Source organism: Homalodisca vitripennis, unplaced genomic scaffold (assembly GCF_021130785.1).
Source record: "Homalodisca vitripennis isolate AUS2020 unplaced genomic scaffold, UT_GWSS_2.1 ScUCBcl_2386;HRSCAF=7091, whole genome shotgun sequence".
NCBI classification, from domain to species: Eukaryota; Metazoa; Arthropoda; class Insecta; order Hemiptera; family Cicadellidae; genus Homalodisca; species Homalodisca vitripennis.
This window is the reverse complement of record NW_025778509.1, coordinates 11,604-35,391: the sequence shown is the minus strand read 5'-3', so window position 1 is coordinate 35,391 and position 23,788 is coordinate 11,604. Positions and strand designations below refer to the sequence as shown.

At 31.3% G+C, this 23,788-nt stretch overlaps 1 protein-coding gene across 1 annotated transcript; it reads right to left on the bottom strand.

Annotated features, from left to right (window-relative positions):
• Nucleotides 1-533: 533 nt before the first annotated feature.
• LOC124372004 (trypsin-3-like) lies at nucleotides 534-22,678 on the bottom strand (the record flags this gene model as incomplete). Its single annotated transcript, XM_046830379.1, has 6 exons — nucleotides 534-674; nucleotides 1,718-1,852; nucleotides 2,901-3,147; nucleotides 6,607-6,695; nucleotides 12,425-12,555; nucleotides 22,498-22,678. Coding segments are annotated over 6 exons (924 nt in total), but the record flags the coding sequence as incomplete, so codon positions are not given.
• Between the last annotated feature and the right edge of the window lie 1,110 nt (nucleotides 22,679-23,788).

The following is a 23,788-nucleotide window of genomic DNA, read 5'->3' as shown; positions in this document are numbered from 1 at the left end:
GCTGAAGGCAACTGAAGAGCCCACTTGCGCTAAAACTGCCGGGTGAATAGACGTTAATTAACGTTGCATAGGTATTAAATCCATTATTTATAAGGTGCTGAAAATGATGTAATTTAAAAAGAGACACAGTGATGATTTGTCAAGTTCAGGGCTTATTATTCAGCGAGGATGAACTTCTGTGATTGATATCTTTAGTAGAAGGTTATGTCTGTAATCTTTAGTAAATGATTCTACACGTGAGATTGACCATTTAATTGAATATTCTCAATTCTGTTTATTTTATAAAATAAATTTCAAGACGCGTACATCTAAGCACATTGCTATCTAGGATAAGTTCAATAAAAATTGTGAACTGGAACTGTATTTTGAGAAGGAGGGGTAGTAGTGGGATGCAGAGATGATTGGGAGAAAAAGTCATTCTAGTCTAATGCATTTACTTAATACCTGTAAGTTTTAATAAGTATGTAAATTGAGATACATTATGAAGACAAACATATTTATTCAGCCGTTAGTTATTTTTTTCATCTCAACAGTTACTCCTTAATGACACTTTTGACCCAGTCGACCAATATAGGCACATTCACGTACACAGCAGGGTCAGAGAGACAGTTGTAAGCACCGGCGTACAGTCCGTACACTGCATTCTTGTACACCAGAGGATCTCCGAAGTCAGACTGTACACGACATTATATGTATAGGTAACAGTATTTAAATAGTATAAGCTATATTATTTTAAAAGTTGATTTATTTCAAAGTTTTAATAAACTAGTTATACTACTCTATCCTTTTTAGATCTGCTGTCCTTCATAGTATTATAGACCATAGTTTATGGCTTGTCGAATAATTTGTAGGATTTTTTTATGATTACTTACACTGATATACTTAAAGCACGTTTTACGTATTATTTTTTATTTAGGTATTAAGAAAGTACATTTAATAAAAAAAGTCCCAAAAATTACAAAATGCTAAATGAGGTAAAGAAATAGATAAAAAAGAACAACTTGCTGGAATAAAGAAAATACTCATTTTATTGAATAATTTGAATTGGAAATATGGTATGTAGGCCTCATTAAGGTTTAAAATTAAAGAAAAGTGTTTTGATAACTCTCTTAACTCAATTTATCTTAAAATATATGGAATAAGTCGTGAAATTCGGTATTTTCATATGCTTTATTAAGACTTTTATATTTTCAAAATAGACTAGATGCCTGTTCTAGAAACCGCGAAGTACTTATAATACATTCGTATGAAATGTCTGAAATTGTGCTATCTAATCATCCACAATAATTAAGTAATGCTAAACAAACAATAATTCGGTATGGAAAATATAGAAAATATAATTGCAATAAATAAGAAAAAAAGATTGATGTTATTAGATTTAAGATAAAATTATATATTTCTGTAATATAAAAGTCAAATCACTTTTGCTTACTCAAACTGTTGAATTTTAAGAAATAAGAGAACTATCACAAGAAATGTAAGCGTCAAATAATCATAGTACTTTTTAGCAACCAAAATATATACTGAATACACATTTTTGTATCAATAATGGAACTATGTTTTATAATCATGGATTTTATAAATTGTATTAATTGAAAAAAAATTACTTAAACTATCATATGTGATTATTGTAAAAAGTACTAGATTTTGAACAACATATCCACTATATCACTTTACCATATTACCATATCTAGGTTAAAGTAAAATGTTTACTTACAGCACAAGGACCAACATTTGTGTCATATGTACACATTAGTCTCGGTGTCAGATCGGAGGAGTACGTTCTTTCACATTGATTCTGGGCGTACACTGTCACTTTAGCTGTCAGCAAAGTCATCGACTGGATTTCAGACTAAAATCATAATTTTTTTATTCCATTTTACTTTTAAAAGTATAAGGTCACTAATTTAACATAATACATAGCTTATTTGGTTCTTGAGACGAAACACAGAAACAAAACTTGTAAAGTTCCCCAATACCCACATGAGGAACTTTTCTACCCTACTTAGTGATAGGATGCATTGATGCTAAGCCAAATACCATGAATGGACAAGTTCTACCATACGACTCATTGTTGTATTTATGAAGAAATGAAATTTAGTGGAAAACGTTCACAAAATAAATCCTTTAAAAATATTTTGTCAAATTATTATTTAACATTTTTGTTCTGATGGTCTACAAGTCTACACACAATGCTACCATATGACGATGTACTACTTACTTGTGTTTAGATAGCTACACTACATGTGATACTAAGTTAAATATTAAAATATCATGTATTTGTTTAAAGTTTTGTTTATTCTTTTTTTCTTTATAATCATGGTTACCCATAGTAGATGTGTAATCATTCTCGCTGACGCTTAGCCAAATCTTATGGAATGATCGAATTAAGTGTCGCCTATACGGGAATGAAGATTCATATTACGTTTACTTGTGAGTTTATTCTGGAAACATCGTAAGGAGGCACATATAGAAAAAAAATATGCCAACCCTTTAAATGATAGTCCTCCCTAACTTTCAGCCAGTAAATAATGTCCCGAGATCTCTCTAGAACATGATAAGTTTTTTACGGCTAGTGATGTAAATGTTGTTTTTCAACGTCTTCAGGCGATACATGTTTTCTCTGCTAAAATTTAGGTTATATTGGCAAAGTAAAAACCAGCAAATAAGCGTAAGAAGTAACATCGAAGAACCAACCGAAAAAGCGTAAGATGCAAGCTTTGGAGAAAATACTTGGAGAAAACCAAGTGATTAGTTTGTGACAAATGACTAAATATATAAAACAATCAATAGCCTTTTGTAGAAGTATTATTTAAAAACAATGCATAGGCAGCTAAATTAAATACACTTTTTTATTCTGTAATATATTTTTAAAATAATTGGAATACACTACCACTCACTTTTGACTCTGGTCCCCATCCCGCTATCACAACCTTAGTCGTCGGCTTGAGGCTCGCAGTGCCGAGCTTGATGGGTTTGACGTACTTGCTAAACTTGATGGGCTTGTTGAGCTTGACAACTGCGATGTCGTAGTCCCAGGAACCAGTGTAGTTCTCGTTCGCTAAAACCTTGTCTGCAGTGAAGAGCTGGCCGCCCTTCTCACAGTTGGTACTTCCCACTCGGAACGATAGATCTTTTAATGGGTACCTAAAAATAATTAGGTACATTTATCGGTTACTTACATTTTAAAATGCCTTAGAAATTTGAACTCAATGTAAAGGTAATTGGTAGGAATATGTGCAACAGAAAATGCTACTCTTTTTAAAAGTACTCGTATTATGGTTTTAACAACATTTTTAACTGATTGTTTTAAAGTAATACTAACATTTAATTACTTAAAATTGATTACTCATACGTTATTATCTATCTGGTATCTGTTTAATTGATTTACCAAACTGTACCGGGTTTTGAATTTAGCGATAGTTAAAAAGAAGTAGACAATTTTATATTGAAGGATTAAAAAAAAGAAAAACCTTTTAGTGACTGCCTTTGTTCAATATACATTGAAAGCTGCAATTAAATTCTTCTCTTATTATTGAGACTCGTATTTTTCGGGATGCGTAATTTTAAAAGAATAAAACAGAAATTAGTGTATTGTTAAGTGCAATTTTTGGGATAGGACGATGTATAAATAAAATGTAAATGTGCAGTATAATTATGTAGAACAATTCATCATATTTTTAATTATAATACTTCAGTAGTGATCATACAAAGATATGTGATTACGAAATACGTATAAAGAGATTTATAAAAGTTTTGCCCTTTTCTCGTAAAATTCTTAATGTTGTAACATCTTCGCTTTATCTAAGATTGCTATGTTATATATTTTATTTAAAATAAATATAACCGTTATTTATGCAGTTACAATAGTTTTCATAAAATTATAAACTGTATTTTTTCGACTGCAATGAATAATATAGTTAAAATCAAGATTTTCATCGTGATTATCACTGGGTATTTACAGAAGATACAAACCCATTCAAAATTGATGATATTAAAAACCAATCTAAGTGGATCTTTAATCCGAATAACTTAAATTGGAAATGATATTAATTGAAAAACTATACTTGAAAAAAGGTTTTGAACATATTTTCTGTGAGTGATGCAAGTAATATTATTAGTAATTTTCAATAATTGCATGATGAAATAAAATGAAATAAGAAATAAGAAACTTTATTTCACACAGTAAGCATTATATACCTACAAAGTTTAAGTGAAATATGTTCCCAGCAAAGACGCATGCCTGTGTAAGGTAGTGATGGCCTATAAGTGTGAAAAGGGTAAACTTGTTGTCAAAAATATATAAAATAAGGATACTTACATGGAGGTGATTTAGATTGAAAACTTTCAATTCATCAAACATTAAGTTTGTTGGGTATCTTCTGCCTTTCTGTAAGATAGATTTAATAACAGCCTTTTGTACTATTTATAATGGATTAATTACATTTTTATTTGCTCCGCCCCAGGCGATTATTCCAAACTGTACAACCGATTGAACATAAGCATAATACACACATTTAACAACGTTCAGATTAACCACCCGGCGTAAATTAGTTAAAACAAATATTAATTTTCTAAGCTTGTTCCTTATTGTAATGATGTGTGGGGCCCAACTCATTCTCTTATCAAATGTCACTCCTAAATACTTATATTCGTCCACACTCTCAACACACTCACACGTTGTGCATCCATTCATTCTGCCACAAGTATGTAACCTGAGGTGTAATCCCACAGGATCAGAAGAAGATCTAAGAGAAATGGCCATGCACTTAGTTTTTTTTGCGTATTGACAGTAAGCTTATTTTGGTCAAACCACCCCTTAACCGTACGGAGACCCTGTTCAGCATTACCATAAACTTCATACCAGGTCGAACCCTCTAATATAAGAGAAGTATCGTCACCATAAAGAAATATCTTCCCATTATCTAACCTAACCCTACCTAAATTGTTCATATATATTAAAAATAGAATTGAACCAAGAGTACCCTTGTATAACCCTGCAATTAATTTCTGCTAATCTACTACTAACACCCATTATCGACACCAACTGACGCCTATCACTTATATAGCTTTTAAATCAATCAAGTGCTAAGTCCCTTATAACACCATTAACCAATTTTTCTAATAAAATACCACGGTCAACACAATCAAAAGCTTTCGCTAAGTCAATAAACACCATAATACATTTATTATTATTAGGGCCGATTGTTTCATGAATTTTTTCTTTTGCAACCATAAATAAATTGTCATAAATATTGTTATCTCTTCTAAAACCAAATTGATTTGAAAACAAGAAATTTTTGAAATAATAAATCTGATACACAAAAATAATAAAAAATAAGGTGTTTTTAAAGTAATTTATTTTAATGTTTTCTTTTCGAAGGATTAAATAATATAACAATACTTTTCAATAACATTTTGCTTTCTTTGCAAAGAAAACTAAACAAGTATGTTTATAATACGTCTTTGAAATTTTAACGAGGAATGTATCTATTGCACGATTTCCATGTATCACGTTTATTCCCCGGAACCATATGCCTTTGCTAAGAGGAACATTGAAATTGGACAAAATTTGAGGAGTGCTTACTTTAGATGATTTTTGAAGGCGTAAATCCGTTCCACGTTGTTTCCATGTAAATGAAACGTATACTATTATACGATTTGGCATAGAAGGGCAATAGTTTTATAACGAAGAAATGAGAAAATAATTCAGAATAATAAATGAGACTAAAAGGAAAATAGTCCAATGCTAAACTAGACTAGACAACATTATTAATTTTGTTCCTATAGCGTCGTGTTACCCCTCCGCTTCTACTGTTTTTCACCAGAGTGAGCACGTAAAAGGGCAACTGAGGACTAGGCCTCCCGTGACTATTGTTTTACTGATGCCCATCGTAATCTCGCTTAAAGGCAGGGCTGTCAAAGGAACAGTGTTCAAACTAATTATAGAAGTCAAACTAAGACAACTAATTAATGAAGCAATTGGGAAATGGACGAGAAAGGATTGAGTACGATAACTTTAGAAACTAGAACTTCCAGTGTAGAACCGAAGCCGAGTGAACCCGATAACGATGGCGCGGTAGGAGGGCAACGGTTTTTTTTTCTCAGGATCCTATAGATTAACAAAATGTTTTTTATTTCACTAACCTGAGTTACAACCTTCAACAACCAGTTAGCTTAACCTATGACACTGTTTTTTGGTAGTATAATCAATTCATTACTTCCTCTTTAAAATTAATACTGTTAATTATTTAGGGGTTTTCTACAAAATGTTGTGCAGCAAGATTTATATCAAAATTAAAGTAGAAATGGATTATGGCATAATAAAACCCATTTGACACTTTAATATGTAACTTAATACTTTGTGTAAAAAGTACCAAGTATATAAACTCTCTTAAATATAGGCCTACTATTGGTTTAAAGATATTTGAATCAATAATGTTTACTTTACTTAATGATACTGTGTTAACTATCATGGTATTAAAGACAGAGGATATTCGAGGAGATCATCGTTTAACTTCTACGTTAATATTTAACTTATTTATACTGTATATACATGAATTACTGCTTATAAAATTCATTAACTTTAATCTAGGTATGTCTTACCAGTTAACGTTGAAGCCAGTAGTGAGTATCCAGTGAGTATTTAAAATCACTCCAGAGCCAAAGTGAACATTTTTAACTAATACGGAAACCTGCAACAACCAAAATTTACAATAAAAAATACCCAAGCGATAACAGCATCAACGTGTTACAATGATGTTTATCCTAGGCTATTGCCACGTAATGCATTAACATTTTGGTTAGTCGTATTAGGTTTAATAGCAATGTTTAAACAATAAAGGTTCCTGTGTGGTAGGGAGGGTAATACATCGCAAGAGTGCACTGAAATTGTCACCAACTTTTACTATTGACTTCCGCTATATTATTTATTCCTTTTATTCCAGAAATAATTTAAATGTGATAATATATCACATATTTAAATCTCTTATGATTGACATATTTTGTAAAATCATATTTTCTAATTGGCATGTACCATAATTTTCAATGTGTATAGGGTGTATATTATGTCTGGAAAACACCCAAATATATCCTTTAATAATTTAAATATAAATTTGAAACCTCTTACAATCGTGATAGAGATTGGGCATCTACTTTTTGGAACAATGTTTTGTTATGTCACACCAACGGGGGACGTCCTGCCGAAGGTATCGTGAATATTCTTAATGGAAGCCTATACCTTGTGATACATGATTTTAAAGGTAATAGCTTACTGAATTGAATGCCACAAACCGCATCTCAAAGGAATTATTCTATCAGAAAAATAGAGCATTTTTTAGTATTGAAAATTTTACTGATGTTCAACAATGTAATTTTAACATGGTTCTTGCCACAAAATGTGTTACACTAATTTTTTTAGCATTTTTTTAAATGTTCAATTAAATAAAACAAAAATTTCATTTTAAGCTGGTTCTATTAGCACAAATTTGCCAGTTTTTTATTACAGTACAATTATGGAAAATACTTATGTTATTGATTTCTTATTACAAATAAAAAATAATGTATGCTGTTAGAAAAGTCTTACAACAAACGTTTTACCTGCATTTGGTGTCAAAGCAATTGTTTCGAACTGTGTTCCTTCTACGGTTTGACAATGAGCCAATCTTGTGTAAAATGATTCGACAGAGTTGCCTAACATTTCTTCAGTTATCAAAGCAATCTCCTCTATAATCCTGTTTCTTAGGTCTTCCAAATTATGAGGCTTTCTTCTATAAACATTGGATTTTAAATGACCCCATAGGAAATAATCGATTGGTGACAAATCCGGAGATCTTGGAGGCCATTCGATTTCTCCTCTTCGGCCAATCCATTTATGAGGAAACCTTAAATCCAAATACTCTCTTACCTGTCTCCCATAATGGGGTGGAGCACCATCCTGCTGAAACCATACATTATCAAAGTATTCCCTCCTGATGCAATTTGAATAGCTGGGATTATTTCATTTTGGAGCATATTGTAGTAAAGTTCGGCATTTAAATTTCCATTGATGAAAAAGGGTCCAACAATTTTGTTACCTAAAATTCCACACCATACGTTCAGTTTTTTGTGGTTGCTGTGAATGGGACTCAGTAATCCAATGTGGGTTTTTCACTAGCCCAGTAACGGCAATTGTGCCTGTTAAACATTGCCATTTAGGAAAAAAGTTGCCTCATCAGAAAATAGTATGTTGGTCAGAAAATCTCTATTGTCATCACATTTGCGCAATCACAAGTTCACAAAACTCAACTCTTCTGTCGTAATCATCCTCACTTAACTGTTGGACTAAATGAACTTTAAATGGTTTGTATTTATTAATTTTCAAAAATCTTACTCACAGACATTAGGGTGCATATCATGTTGCTGTGCAAGCTTTTCTGAGCGATGTATGTGGGTTCTTCAATAAATGTTTGCAAAAACATCTAGTGCATGTTCTTCATCTGTTGCAGATTGTATCCTACCCGACTTTGGCCGATTACGTACACTCCCTGTCATTTCAAAACGCTCAATAGTTTTTGATATTGTTGAAACACTTATGGGATTCCTTTCTGGGAAAGTGTCATTAAACAAATTACAAACTTCCCGATAAGATCTTTGACGATCGCCATATCCTCGCATCATCAACAGAGTAATTCGTTTCTCTTTCAGACAATTCCATTAAAATGCCAAATAAAAACTGAACTACTGTAATTAGATAACTTGTGACAGCAATGCTTCAGAGACACTGATTAATCTCGACAGGAATGATATGACCTTTGTTCATTTGTAATTCCCAAGCTTAGACCTGTCTAGTGAAAGCTCCATGCTCAACAAACTGAAACCTGTAGACCAGATGATTAATAACACAATAATGTTTCTCATAGGCTAGTGACCTTTGTCTCTTTAAACCTTTCCTGCTGACTGGAAAACACCAAGTACAGATTCATAAGTAATCAGAGAAAGTGACTCATAAGTTTTATTCATTGTAATAAAAAACTGGTAAATTTGTACTAATGAAACCAGCTTAAAAATAAATTGTTTTATTTTATTTTAATTTGAACATTTTAAAAAATGCTAAAAAATTAGTGTAACCATTTTGTGGCAAGAACCATGTTTTAAAATTACATTGTTGAACATCAGTAAATTTTCAATACTAAAAATGCTCTATTTTCTGTTAGAATAATTCCTTTGAGATGCGGTTTGTGGCATTCAATTCAGTAAGCTATTACCTTTAAAATTATGTATCACAAGGTATAGGCTTCCATTAAGAATATTCACGATTACCCTCGGCAGGACGTCCCCCGTTGGTGTGACATAACAAAACATTGTTCCAAAAGTAGATGCCCAATCTCTATCACGATTGTAAGAGGTTTCAAATTTATATTTAAATTATTAAAGGATATATTTGGGTGTTTCCAGACATAATATACACTCTGTATATATATATATATATATATATATATATATATATATATTTAAAAGCATATATATATATATATAAATATTTAAAAGCATATATATATATATATATAAATATTTTAAAAGCATATATATATATATATATGCTATTAGATATATATATATATCTAATAGGGTTATATTTGTTTTATATATATACACTCCGTAAATTAAATCATGAGCGCTAGATTTTCTGGTTTTGTTTAAACTGGAAACTACTTTGAAGATTATATATATATATATTAGATTATAGATATATAGATATATATAATAGGGTGTTTTTGTTATATTGATATATATATATATAGTGTCCGAACCCTTCATCAGAAACACAATGAATACAAAAAATGATAGAAACAGAAAACAAACCTAGAATTTAAAATCGTAACCAAAATAGAATTTTAACAAATAAAGAAAATAAACAACAAGATTCCAATCACCTGTATGTAAAATTTTTGTAAATTTTTACTTTGAACAAAAAATAAATATAAGAAGGAAAGAGAATTATATTAGGTGTTCCCGCAGATAAAGGAAATACTACTGTAATAATGAATACAGTTGATTATGTGTCAGAAATAAACAAATAATTAAGTGATGAATATACATATAAAAACTGGACAAAAACTTAACAGAACAGTACTATTCCAACATTTCAAAATATTTAAATGAAAATTGTGAAATGAAAATCTGTCCAAAAGTTCAATAGCTTTAATGACACCACAACATCCAAGTACACCAGTCTTTTATATTCTTCCAAATTACACAAGAAATTATGCCACCACCAGGCCGTCCAATAGTACCTTCTTGTTCATCATCTACAGAAAGAATTTCTGCATATGTGGATTACCAGCTACATGATTTTGTCAAAAATCTACCATCATTCATAAAACATTTTGATGAATTTTTAGATAAACTTAAAAATGTACCCCAACCTCTTCCTAACAATGCAATATTGGTTACGGTTGATGTCACTTCTTTATACACAAATATAGAACGCAATGAAGGAATTGAATCTGTAACATATTATCTTAATCAAAGACAAATCGACACAAAACCTAGTACTTCATTTATTACAAAATTAATCCATTTTTTGCTTACAATGAATTGATTCCGTTTTCAGGATATGTGTTATTTAAAACAAAAAGGCACAGCCATGGGAACTCATATGGCTCCGTCATACGCCACTCTTTTCATGGGAAAACTTGAAACAGATTTTCTCAACAGTCAAAATTTACAAGCCTATATTTTGGAAACGTTTTATTGATGACATTTTTTTTTATTTGGACACATGGGAAACATAATTTAACCAACTTTTTAGAACATTTAAACAATTTTTAGTAAATTAAAATTCACATTTGAGACGTCTTTAATATCAGTCAAATTTTTAGATATGGAAGTATTTACTGAAAATGGACATTTAAAAAGCAAAATAAACGTAACACAAACGAATAATTTGGCGTGCTTAAATTACGACAGCTGTCATCCAGTCCATATCAAGAGGAATATACCAAAAGGTTTAGCATGCAGAGGTCAAAAATTATGTAGTAACACAAATGGCTTGGCAAAATACATTGACGATGTAATGAATGCATTCTTAAGAAGAGGTTATCCAAGAAAATTACTTAAAGATAAACTTAATATAAAAAAGAAAACACAACATTCTAAATTTGAAACCAGTGATCTAAAATTAATAGTTCAATACCATCCAGGGCTTCACAAAATTAATAATATTCTTAAAATAGCATTTAATACCTTACAAAGTTCTAGTTCAACTAACGATATTTTTAAAACAACTTCTAGAGTAATCTTTAAAAGACCTATTCTTAAAGTTTCATTGGTCAAACCTAAATTACCAATGCAAACACCAATGACAAAGCAATACAAAAACAAAAAGGATCACATCCGTATAATACACCAAAATGTTTGATTTGTAAAATGTTACCAAATTCTTCAAAATTCACTAGTAGCAAAACACGCAAGGCATATCCTATAATTGGCAACTTGTCTTGTGAATATAAAAATTTGATTTACCAAATTCAATGTAAAAAATATCCAGCAGATTATATTGGCTCAACAACAAATACCTTGAGGACAAGAATGACAGGACACCGATTTGATTATAAACACCAAGATTTAAAGAAAACTGTCGTGACTCATGGTATAAATCACAATGAAACTTTTGAAAATACATATTCAGTCAAACCTATTCGGCAAGTACATACAAATTCAAACTCAATTTACCTCAGAACATTAGAACAAGCACACCAATTGGTTTTTAAAGAGCAAAATTCCACATGGACTCAACATCAGATAACTTAGCCAAAAACGTCTAAATTTGAAATCAACATATGGGACAATTATTTAAGTTCATGTCATCTGTATTTATTACTAATAATTATTAACTGTTTATTTACTTTCGTTTGTACTGTTTTCTTTTATATTTTATACAATTTATGCACCTGAAGACGGTTTTCACCGAAATATAGTGCCAAAGTTTAAAAAACATTTTATTTGTACAGTAATTAATTAAAAATAGTATATATATATATATATATATATGTATATATATATATATATATATATATATATATATATATATGTGTATATATATATATATATATATATATATATATATATGTATATATATATATATATATCATTATTACACCACCACCGAACAAAGTATTTGTAATAAACAGAATATTTCATTAACATACAGAGAAAAAGAAGAATGTAGTATAATTGACAGACATTCTCGCAATCCCAGTCAGCCATTTAGGTTAAGTCAATATTCTTTATATTACAAATACTTAGTTCGATGGTGGTGCATATCACTTTATAACATGTTGTCAGAAATATATATATATATTTGCTAACGCTTATACCATTGATTTACTATTAATAAGATCAATATTTTTAATAGAAAACCCTTACAAATTACTGTACTTACCATGAAAGGGAATTTTGCTATAGTTGTTTTTTTACCATTGTATATACCAAGACTAGTTTCCTGATTATCACGGCTACCACCGTGGGTGTAAGCATGAGACGGTTTCCCAATCCCAAATCCACTTGCTAAACCTGTAAATTGTAGTATTGTTAATTATTTCTTTGTTATTTATAGTTACATTAATAATTTTGAGTTAGTAAAAATGCTTATTATACAGTTTTGTTTTAAAATCTAATAAATTAACAATACCTTCTTTATTACTGGCTAGGCGTGAGCAAATCCTACATCTTTAGGACTTGTAACAAATTTATTTCCGTATATCTGTTTCTCTATTCACACGAGAGTTTGAGTACGAATTTTCTATAAACTGTAAGTTTATTACTAAGGCTAATTTCTATACTGTATATGCATAATTGAAATTTAATGATGACCGTGTTAATCCGTGGAATTTGACTGAGTTTCGTGAGAATTTTTACGTAGATCCTTATGGGAACCATGATGGAGACAAGAAATACGTTGAATAAACATTTCTTGAAAAAAAAAAAAAATATTTCATTTGACACTTTAACATGTGACATAGTCACACGTATAATGGAGTTATTTTATAATCACAAGACGTTAGTAAGGCTCATATTACCTTCTGTCAGGTCTTTCGATACTCCATCATATCGGTTTATTCATATAAATACATATATAGAGTTAGTTAAATGGTGATGCATGTGAGGGATGATGCAAGGAATTTAGCTGAGTGTTAGGATAACCTATAACTTGGGAAGAGATATCAAGAAAAATATTTTCATGTTTATTTTAGCACGTCTATTCATTTCTATTACGAAACGGCGCGTCATGTTTGATGATGGGCATATCCTTCTGTAAGATTTCACCGAGCATTCACTTAACCTAACTATCCGCCAGATGAATGTCGGGAAAGGTTTCATATTTATATTTTAAATTTTGAATGCAACTAAATTTTACATATACAGAAATTAGCCCATCTGCAGGATTTGGCTGACGTATATCTATCACTCAGGCCAAGTTTCTCTAAAGTGGGCCAAAACTTCTCCTCCGTCTCATTGTATCTCCGTCTTTGGACCGAACATCTCGAGATTGAAATGAGCTATAGACTTGAAATTGAGCTTATAACTCCAGCGAGTCTTTTACTTGACATGCGGTTTGACCAGCTCCCACCTCACCAGTTGAATTAACAGGAAGGAAAAATAGGAGTGAAGGAAGAGAAAAATAACACAAATAGGAAAGAAACGAATAACTAGACAGTCTCAGGTGTAATAATGGAAACTCTGTTTAACTTTTCCAATAATATGTATGCCACCTATACATTAAGTAGATAAAGACAAAACGTATATTCTGAGGTTCTATGTTTATTTAAAAACGAATCAGTTATAGTATAATGATAAAAAGTCCAATAAATTTTGAATCTGGCGTAGTTAGTCCGCTTGGTGTTCCATGTGGAAAGCATTGTGATGTAAAAGGTGAAATTGTTCCAGTTTGAGTTTTTGGACGCTATAATTGTTCTGTTGTGAATAGGACTTTGAATCGTTCGGGCAATATTTGTTTTCGTCTATTATTCATAACAGCACACATTAGTAGTTAGTAACATAACAACTTAGTCTCAAGAAATGTTACATGAGAGTAATTAATTATCTTGTTAACTTTTTATCATTTATGATCCTAGTGATTATGAACGAGTTGAAAACAAAATTATTACGGTAGTTATCTTAATGGTGGCAATATATTATATACTCGAATGCCTTGATTGAGGTGGTAAGTTCTCCACTAAACGATTAAATATAGTACAATTTTGTGGAACATTTTTATGTGAGATAAATTCTTCACTCCAAAGCACATCTATAATAGGTTGAAACACTATTTTTAAGGAGACTTAATTTCTTTTTACGGATTTCATAATACTTTTATATGAGTTTCATAATACCACGTTAAATCTCAAGTTGATGGGCAATTGGATTTAAAACGCTCCCATAATATTATTTTAAATCCCATTTCAACAAAACTTACAGGAAGCTTAACCATTTCTGGAATACATAGTGCACATAAATATTGTTCTTTAACGAATTCCTATTAGATAAATGTAAATCTAACATGTAGTTATATGTACTATAAATGTAGTTGTATGTATATAAATTTAGTTATATGTACAAAAACGTAGTTTTTGGTTAAGCCAGTTTTATTCTAAATATCACTTATTTTCTTTTTCAAGATTTCATATGAGTTTTATAATACCTCGTTAAATCACAAGATTATGGGCGATTGTATATGAAACGCTCCCAATAATATTACTGCAAATCTCATTCCAAAAAAAATTACAGGAAGCGCAATCATTTACTACATTTCTGTAATACATAGTGCACATTAATATTATTCTTTAAAGAATTTCTGTTAGGTAAATTTATATCTAACATGTGATTTCAGCAAAGATAAGAGATGTATAATTAATAAATTCGCTAATAAGAGGCATCACTTATTAGAATTTAATTAGATTTGACAAATATGAGAATCAAGAGTTAAAAATAAAAGTACAATTCGGATAATTGTTTCTGTTTCTTCAATTAATATTAATGTAATACCAATAAAATATTTAAGATGGCTACTTTCTACCTATAAAAACCAGTATATCTATCTTTTTCAGGTTCGAACAGTTTTACCTTATTATTTTTGTAAACGACTCTGTATATTAAAATTACAGTAAATAATAATACACTAGGTACTTACATAAATTCACCAGTAACAGGCAAAGAGATAAGAATAAAAGTTTCATTCTAATCTATGAAGAACCACGCTATTAGATGTAGGTACGTGTATTAAAACGTATAGTCAAATGAATGCCTAAACTAACTGAAACCAGTTATTTATTAAGTCTGATTGAAAGGATTTTAAGATAAGATATAATTGTTCTCTTTTTAGACATTGCAACATGATTTTCCCAAAATAGTGAATACTTCAACGATTTCATTCTTTTAATTACCACCTCCTCTCACCGCTGAAGTATCGGGAAAATTTGCGTGATACCAGTAATAAATGTTCATTTCTAAAATTATTCAATAACGTCAACAACGATCAGCTTTTACGACTTAAACTAGCTTTATATGGCGATTAAAAACGATTTCTTCATTGGGTTGAAGTTTAAAAATATTATACATATCATTCAGTGACATGGTAGAAAAAAGATTCTTCTATGTATTTAAATAAAGTATATAAAAGTATAAATTACATTATTAATGGTAATTAATATATAAAATAAAGTAATTCTTTTAATCTAAAAACCTTTACTTATTGTTACTTATTACAGGATTTCTCAGTTTTATAACTATTTCTATTAACTATTTGCCGCTTTGCACTCAATTTTTCATTACATTATGTAACTAATAATAACAATAATAAATGAATACCATAGACGTTTTATACGATATTAAGTAGAATGTTTGAAGTTTTAACAAAGAATATTAATTAAAAAAAATGAACTAAAAGAGATATATATTGTATTTAAACCACCTGGTTTCCTATATTATTAACAACACAATTTTTGGTTTAAAGATAACATTCACGTTTAGTTAATTCTCAAAAAGTAAATGACAAGAATGTCTTCTTTGAAGGTCCCCACACTGTCACAAAACCTACTGGTTTTTAGCGAGTGAGATGAGTTTATTGAGACTAAGGAGTTAGTAAGATTTCGAGAACGGAGGCTGACGCCGATAACTCATAAGACATGTTTTCGCTAAAAGTCCGTCTGTTTTGTGACGGTGCTGAGTGTAGTGGTTGTTGGAGATTTGTTTTTACTGATAATGTCTGATGAGCTACAGTCGAAATTCAAAGGTAGAATAATTCTCGAAATTGTGAGTAATGTTTATAAATTTATAAAGGTACAGACAGACCATCGAACCGTTAATATTTCTTTATTGAAGGCTCGTCAAAGAACTGCTCTAGTAACTGGTGTATCAGAGCGAGTTGTAATTCACATAAACGGTGAGTTTAAACATTGAAGGTTAGTAATCAGTGCAAGGCAAGTTTTGCTACAAACAAAAGCCGACGGCGTAGAACAGTTACTTATTTATATGATTCGATAAGTGTGTAGTGAGAAGACTAGTGTACAATTTCACATTAAAGAACATCGGATATGGACTAAAAAACTATTGAGGGAGGCGCTAAGGGAAAAAATAAACTTCCAGGGATGTGAGAAAAGTTTGAGGTGGATATTAAAGGAATTGAGGTTTGTTTGGCGTAGGACAGCAAAAAGAGGAAATTCTTAATTAAAAAACCAGAAATCCCAGAGAAAAGGATAACATATTTCAGAGCATTACAACATTACGGAGAGCAAGGACGCACAATAATTTATTTAAATGTGTCTTATATATCATCATTTCACGTATCTAACCAAACTTGATCTGATTACTCAAATATAGGAATACACCTTCCGATTTACTAGAATGAGAGATTGATAATTATTTATGCGGGTGGAGAGAAAGTGTTCATGCCTAATGCTTTACCTGTTAGAAGTAAGCAACCAAAGTTGGCACTACCAAGAAAACGTTAATAGGGCAACGAACTATACTACTGAAACGCGCACTGCCCATAAGCCACATGTTGTGTTTTCCGGTCACATACAGTTGTGCGTTGCGGGTGTTTTCACAGTCGCCCAGGGGCTCGAAGTGGGAAAGAACTCACCGCGTTGTGCGGGGATCAACGTGACGATACGGCATCAAGCCATTTTATGTACAAACACGAATCATCGGTTTAATGCATTGTTGGCTACGTTTCGTATTAGGTACATCATAACGTCTGCTCTGAGCCACCCACTACTTTTTTAATGTGTTCTATTTCGATGTCAATATTGGCAATGATTGTTATTTTGTGACATGGTGAAGAGTTGCGCTAGCGTAGATGGAATAAAAGAAGCCACAGGTTAAAGTAGTTAAAGTGACTATACTAAAACTGAGTGAAGTGGGCGTAATTTTCAAAGTGTGACCTTTGACGGTACAAGCACTAATCTAAGTGCTTCAAACCATTTAGGTTATAAATTCCCTGAAACACAGTTTTTTAAATCTACACCATTAATTATGATATTTGTGCTATTTTGGATCCACCACACATGGTAAAACCTGTACGAAATGCTCTAGCGAACATGAAAATTATGGAATCTGAGTCAGGCAGGATTTGTTTGAAATATGTAAAAGAGCTTACAACAACTTACAACAAACTGGGTTTAAAAATGTGTACCGGTAACAAACTATTGTACCGTTAGTTAGTTCCATTTTATATAATGCAACATTTCACAACCTAGTTAGCCAGTGGCTTAAATGGCTAATACCGTCGCGAATTTGTTTTAGGCGAGCTCACGTATTATTTGAGTAGATGGCTACCACTTTCATAACTTGTACTCCTCTTCTAGTAATTACCGACTAGAAATAACCCTTCTTAGACTACAGCTTCAAAGTATCGTGCCAAGACGCCGACGCCCGGGTTTTGAGTCTACATATTGCGAAGGGAAGTAAAATCTTAAAGTTTTATAAAGTGAAATATCGTAGGCATAATTCTATAGAACATTGGATATTTTAGGCCCACCTATCAGATATACATTTTTTGTTCTTGTACTCAAATTGGCAGCAACGTGGCAAGGCATACATTTAATTTACCAACTAAAAGTGGTGCTTGTAAGTATCATTAATTAAATTGAACTTATAAGTAAAATTAGAAATTCGAGTATTTATTACTACGATCTCAGAAGTCACCACCCCCATGTGTTATCGTCATTCAGTACACTATAGGACAAAAATGTTTACTACAAAAACCGAAAAATGCATGTGAAGGTTGCAGCACAGACTAAGCTCCAGCGTAGCGGATGCTTTAGAATATTTGTATGTAAAACAACATCCACAGATCATAAAATGTTTACCAACTGTTCATTTCGTAAGAATAATTAATAATCTTTTTGATTATTTGAACAGTATGAATCCATTCGGAAGAGGCTTTAAGGATTCCATATAGTTAGAAAACAAGGAAGAGGATGACGAAATGTTTAAGAGAGGAAAAATTGGAAAAAAACTGATCAGTATTGTATCATGCAAAGAAAATGTTTGTTTTAGGAGTAATATGAAGAGAATTTCTATTTTAAGAGACAGATTGTGAGTTTGGATGATTTTAACTATTTGTTAGCCTATAGGTTTAGTCAAGACAATTTAGAATTATTTTTCATCTGTGTTCGAAGTAGTAAGGGTAGAAACAATAATAATCCAAATACTAAACAGTTCACTTGGGCGTTAAGACAACTGATCTTCCAAAATAGTGTCAGAGATTTTGAGAATGCTAACCATCTTAAATCTTATCCCAATTCACACCTCGCCCTTTTTGAGTTAGGTTTTGATAAGTGATAAGTGTGATTTGGATTTGTCTTTATATGATAATAGTGAAATTGATAGTGCCGTGTATGTTATAGAAAATTAACACACTTCTAGTTTTAATGATAACATTTTATATAATATTTGTTGCATCAATGTAAGACGAATTGAAAAAAAATATTAAACTGTAGTTCTATACGCCATGCCAATGATTTTGATCTTATAATCACGTTTTACTGATTTTAAATCGAAGGGTAAATTAACTAGATCAAGTGATGATGTATTGAAAATTTTAAAATATTTTTATTTCCTAAGGTTTACTGAAACAAATGCGACCACTTCTGAATTGATATTAAGAGTTTGTAACCATTTTACTGGTAGGGTGTTCAAGAGAAATTTAACTAACGACAATTTTACTGGAAGCCACGAGTTATTTTTGATTAAAATGTAGACTAAACTATTTTTTAGAATAATATCCCATCACATTGCAAAATTGGCAAACCTTGGACATAACAAAAAATCCAACCACAGTAAAAAGCAGCTACTAAAATTTTTAAACAATATATCAATTTCGAAATATAACAATAGTATTAAGTCTAGAAGACGTTTTAAAGTGCTGTTAGATCATTACTATAAAGATTCCGGCTCGTTTCTGCGGCCCAGAGAGTGTTCCATTAGTACAGTTCGTCGGAATAGGGTAATATCTATTTAAAATCCATTGAGTTAATTTGTGTGGAAGTCAAAGTTTATGTAGCTAAATACATAATATCGATTTCTCAAGCTATAGCTCTCTGAGAAGAGAAGATATCAAGTATGAGCGGAGAAGAGTGGTCAGTAAAGTGCTTGTACGTGGAGAAAATCGAACTAAATATTATTGAATTCACTAACATTTAAATAATTAGGGAAATTCAAATAATATCATCAATAAGACATATGCTTGTTTTTTATTGCATTTTTATAGTCTCGTTTAAACGTGTTTTTCAAAATAACTTATTTATCGCTACTAATCGGCATATCGAAATCTTCATTTAAACTGATGTTAAAAAGATTATTGCCCCTTCATCTCAGTGGCGAGTACGTAAAACGCAACCTGACATAAAGATAGCGTTTATTTGTTGAAGGGATAGTATTTGGGTTCCGCGAGCGCAGGTAAATTCGTTCTTCCTTGTAACCTTGCTTGAAGGAAGGTGCTCAAACTAATTATATAAGTCAAACTAGGGCAACTAATTAATTAAGCCTTGGAAAATGGACAAGAAAGGCTGAATACGATAAGGTTATAAACTCGAACTTCCAATGTATAACTGAAGAGGAGTGTACATGTCCCTTAAAATCTTCTATATCAAATAATAAATAATAGATCGATATTTAATAAAATAACTTTATCATGACTCACTTAAACCTCTTTTAGTCATTATATGTGTACTAGTACATTTCTTAAAAGTCTGAGTTGTACCTTTTTACGGAGTTAATAACCAAGCCGTTACTTTTATGGTTAGTTCAGTCTTGGACAATTTTAATTTTGATTGCAGTTAAAAAATCTTTGGTTTAGTAAATAAAGAAGGTAAGTAGAAAATATGCTTTTTATTAATAAAAAAAGATCATTTAAGAGATTTTGTAGGGAGCCCATCGTATAAATAAAATCGACCCGGCTTCATAAAAATGTCCTTCCTATTTGAAATCGTCCATGTCGTTTTTCCAAATTCAGAGAGCCAGAGCCAAAGTGCACAGTTTTGACTAATATAGAAACCTGCAAAAATAAAAATTTACAATAAAAAAATACCCAATAGGTAACAGCTTCAACGTATCATAACGCACCAATTCATAGCTACGTGTAATGGGTATTTTTCAAAATTTAAGAGTTTCGTATATTTAAATAGGAATATTTGATTTTATACGTTTATTAATTGAATAGAATAGTATCCTGATTCAACAAAACAGTAGAAACGGAACGCCATAACACACGTCCCGTAACAGGCTTTGCTAAGATTGCATGCAATATTTCTTGCCCACAGCTAAATGTTATTCTCGAGATGTTTTGCGGTAAGATAGAGAGACATAATGCAGAAAATACGTTTTCAAATATTCTCGGCAGGCACAAGAAAATTGTGTCAACCTTACTGGGCGATAGGTATCAATAACGCTCAGCCAAATTCGATCGTTGCACTATAGTATACCTTATTCTTGTCTATGTAGAAATGAATTTTCATGAAACATTTTAATTCAGCATATGATCTTTATCCTTTGATATTTTCACATAATTCATAACACCTTCAATGTGTTACAACGATTATCATCCTAGGACATGCCATATAATTCATTAACATTTTAGTTTAATTTGTGTTAGGTTTTTAGAGGTTGTTAGATAATAAAGGTTCCTGTGTGGTAGGGAGGGTACTACAACGCAAGAATGTGCTGACATTGTCACCAAATTTCACCATTGACTTTCACTGTATTATTTGTTTCCTTTTATTGTACGAATAATTCATATTTGATAATATATCACATGTTTAAATCTCGTATGATAGTACTTAGCTTATTGACATATTTGTTGTTCTAATGGAGTGACATGCACCACCATTGACCTAAGTATTGTTAATATACAGGAATATTCACTTAATATAGAGAAGAATAGATGGATATAGAGGAATAGACAGAAATTCTCTCAATCCTAGTCAGAAAATTAGGTTTTGGTTGGTTATTGGTGTATATTTCTTGCATAAGGGAACACTCAATTATACATTTAAACACTCTCACTGTGACTCTATAATATACTGACATTAGGGCAGCAAGTATAGTAACAGTCCACGCCAGTCTCTGTTACTGATGCTGGCTAGTTCAGGGGAAAGGGGGGTAAGTTGTTCCAAGTCTTAGGCGATGTCCACAACAAACGACGAATAATGTTCAATATTTATTTTGAGGCGCCACCTTGTTTTGGAAGGAGACTCCAGGGACTGTAACAAGGAACCAGTCCTTTCCAGGTTCCAGGACTTCACCAGGGTAAGCAGGTGTTGGGACCCAAGAGAATTACCATAGGTCGATGAAACCGTTTACAATAAACGTTAAATTTAATTGTGAGAATAAGAATATATTTATAAATTTAGTAAGTAGGAAAATGTTTGGCGTGACTCAAACTATATTAATGTCACTATATTATTGAATCCTTAGCTTTTCTTGGATCTTAGTAGAGTACTTTATAGTAAAAGTATAGGAAACTGATGATTAAGCTGTGAAGACGAGAAAACTCAAGACTACAGAACTTAACAGACTCGAGTTTATTGCAATAATTCACGTAATGGGCAAAAAAACGTATCCTATATTATTTTATAACAGTTCCGGCCAGTATTGGCTCTAATCTGGGTTACAGTGAAAAAAATATAGATATAACCAAAACTATTACTAATATAACCACACAGACTTAGATAAGATATCTTAAGATAATTAAACCCCTCTTACGATACAAATATATAAGCAAACATTTAACATTAACCAACTTAAAAATCTAAAGACAGTAAAAGAGTAATAATTGATGTAACACTTATTTTTGGAGTCCCAGGCGCTGATGATCCTTCGAGAGGTACATCGAGAGGAATGGACCCCGTCTCGGAGAGGAATATAATATACCTGAGAGGTCACCATCAAATTTGTAAGTCACTCACCAGAAGACGACAAGTCCATGCCCGGTAACTTCAACGAAGTCGACCGAACCGAGAGGAAGCACACGATCGCCGGTGAACCGGATGTGCGGTACGGCAGTGTCGGTCGATACTGCACGGCAGACGAACAGGCGGTTGCCGACAACAGCAACTCGGAGAGCGCAGCAACAGTTGGGGCTAACAGACTTATCCTCAGTCCAACAGCCACGATCAGACTCCAGGGAGTAAAAACCCTGCACAATGTACAAAGATGATAGCCCAGCTCTTAAAATTACTTCACATACAACGTATTCAAAGTTTTAACTACACTGAATATTAAATACAATAACGAAAGCACCATAACGAATAATAATTCAAGACAACAGTAAAAGACATATTTTAAAAGTAACTGTCGCAGCATCTTCACGGGATTGCAACATCAATTACAGTTACTAAAAGGTAGAAGTATCATAGCGGAAAATAGTTTTGTGACTAAAAATTGAGTGCTTTTCGGACTAAATTGCTTTTAGTATTTACTAAGTTTAGCATTATTACTGCCTGTATCATTAATTATTTTCAAAGAAACATTTTTATTAAAATAATAATCAATCACACATTGCACAGTGCAATACCAATACTAGATACTAAAGATTATATAGGTATATATTATTTTAGAGGAAAATTACTATGTTACTGAGCGTGCAAACATTAAATTTAGTGACATAGAAAATAAGCTTAGAGTACACAACTGTTATTTACAAATATTTTTCATGGTGACACATAGACTTGTGACATGACGACATTGTTTTACAAGACATAAAAATTATAAATTGGTTTAATCAAATTAGCATTAATAAAATTATTTAGATAATTAAGCTGTAACTCAAAGTTGTTTTCATAGTTTATATTGTTTAACATCTACTGTACTACAACCATTAAATACATAAATATACATGACTATACTTTAAATGTATTATTAAATAAGAGTTGGTATTGTATACTACTAATTTAGATTGCATGTATACTAAACATAAAAAGGGATTTATTTGTAATTACTATATAATTAATTAGTTTAGACAAACATTTTTGTAATTATCATGACTGATTAATTGTATTCATTATGATTTCTTTATAACGTTTGAATTGCATTTCATACTAGAAGTACAAATGAATTATTACAACGATGATGAAATTATTTTTAACCTACTGAAATAGGGCAGTTACATGAAATAATGGGAGGCTTCCAGTAAAATAATACAATTATATGAACAGAAACTATCTTTTATTTATTTTGGCGATCAAGATAAAATTATTTCATATTTATTAGGCTTTAAATTACTTAGGCCACAAGGATAAAAATATTA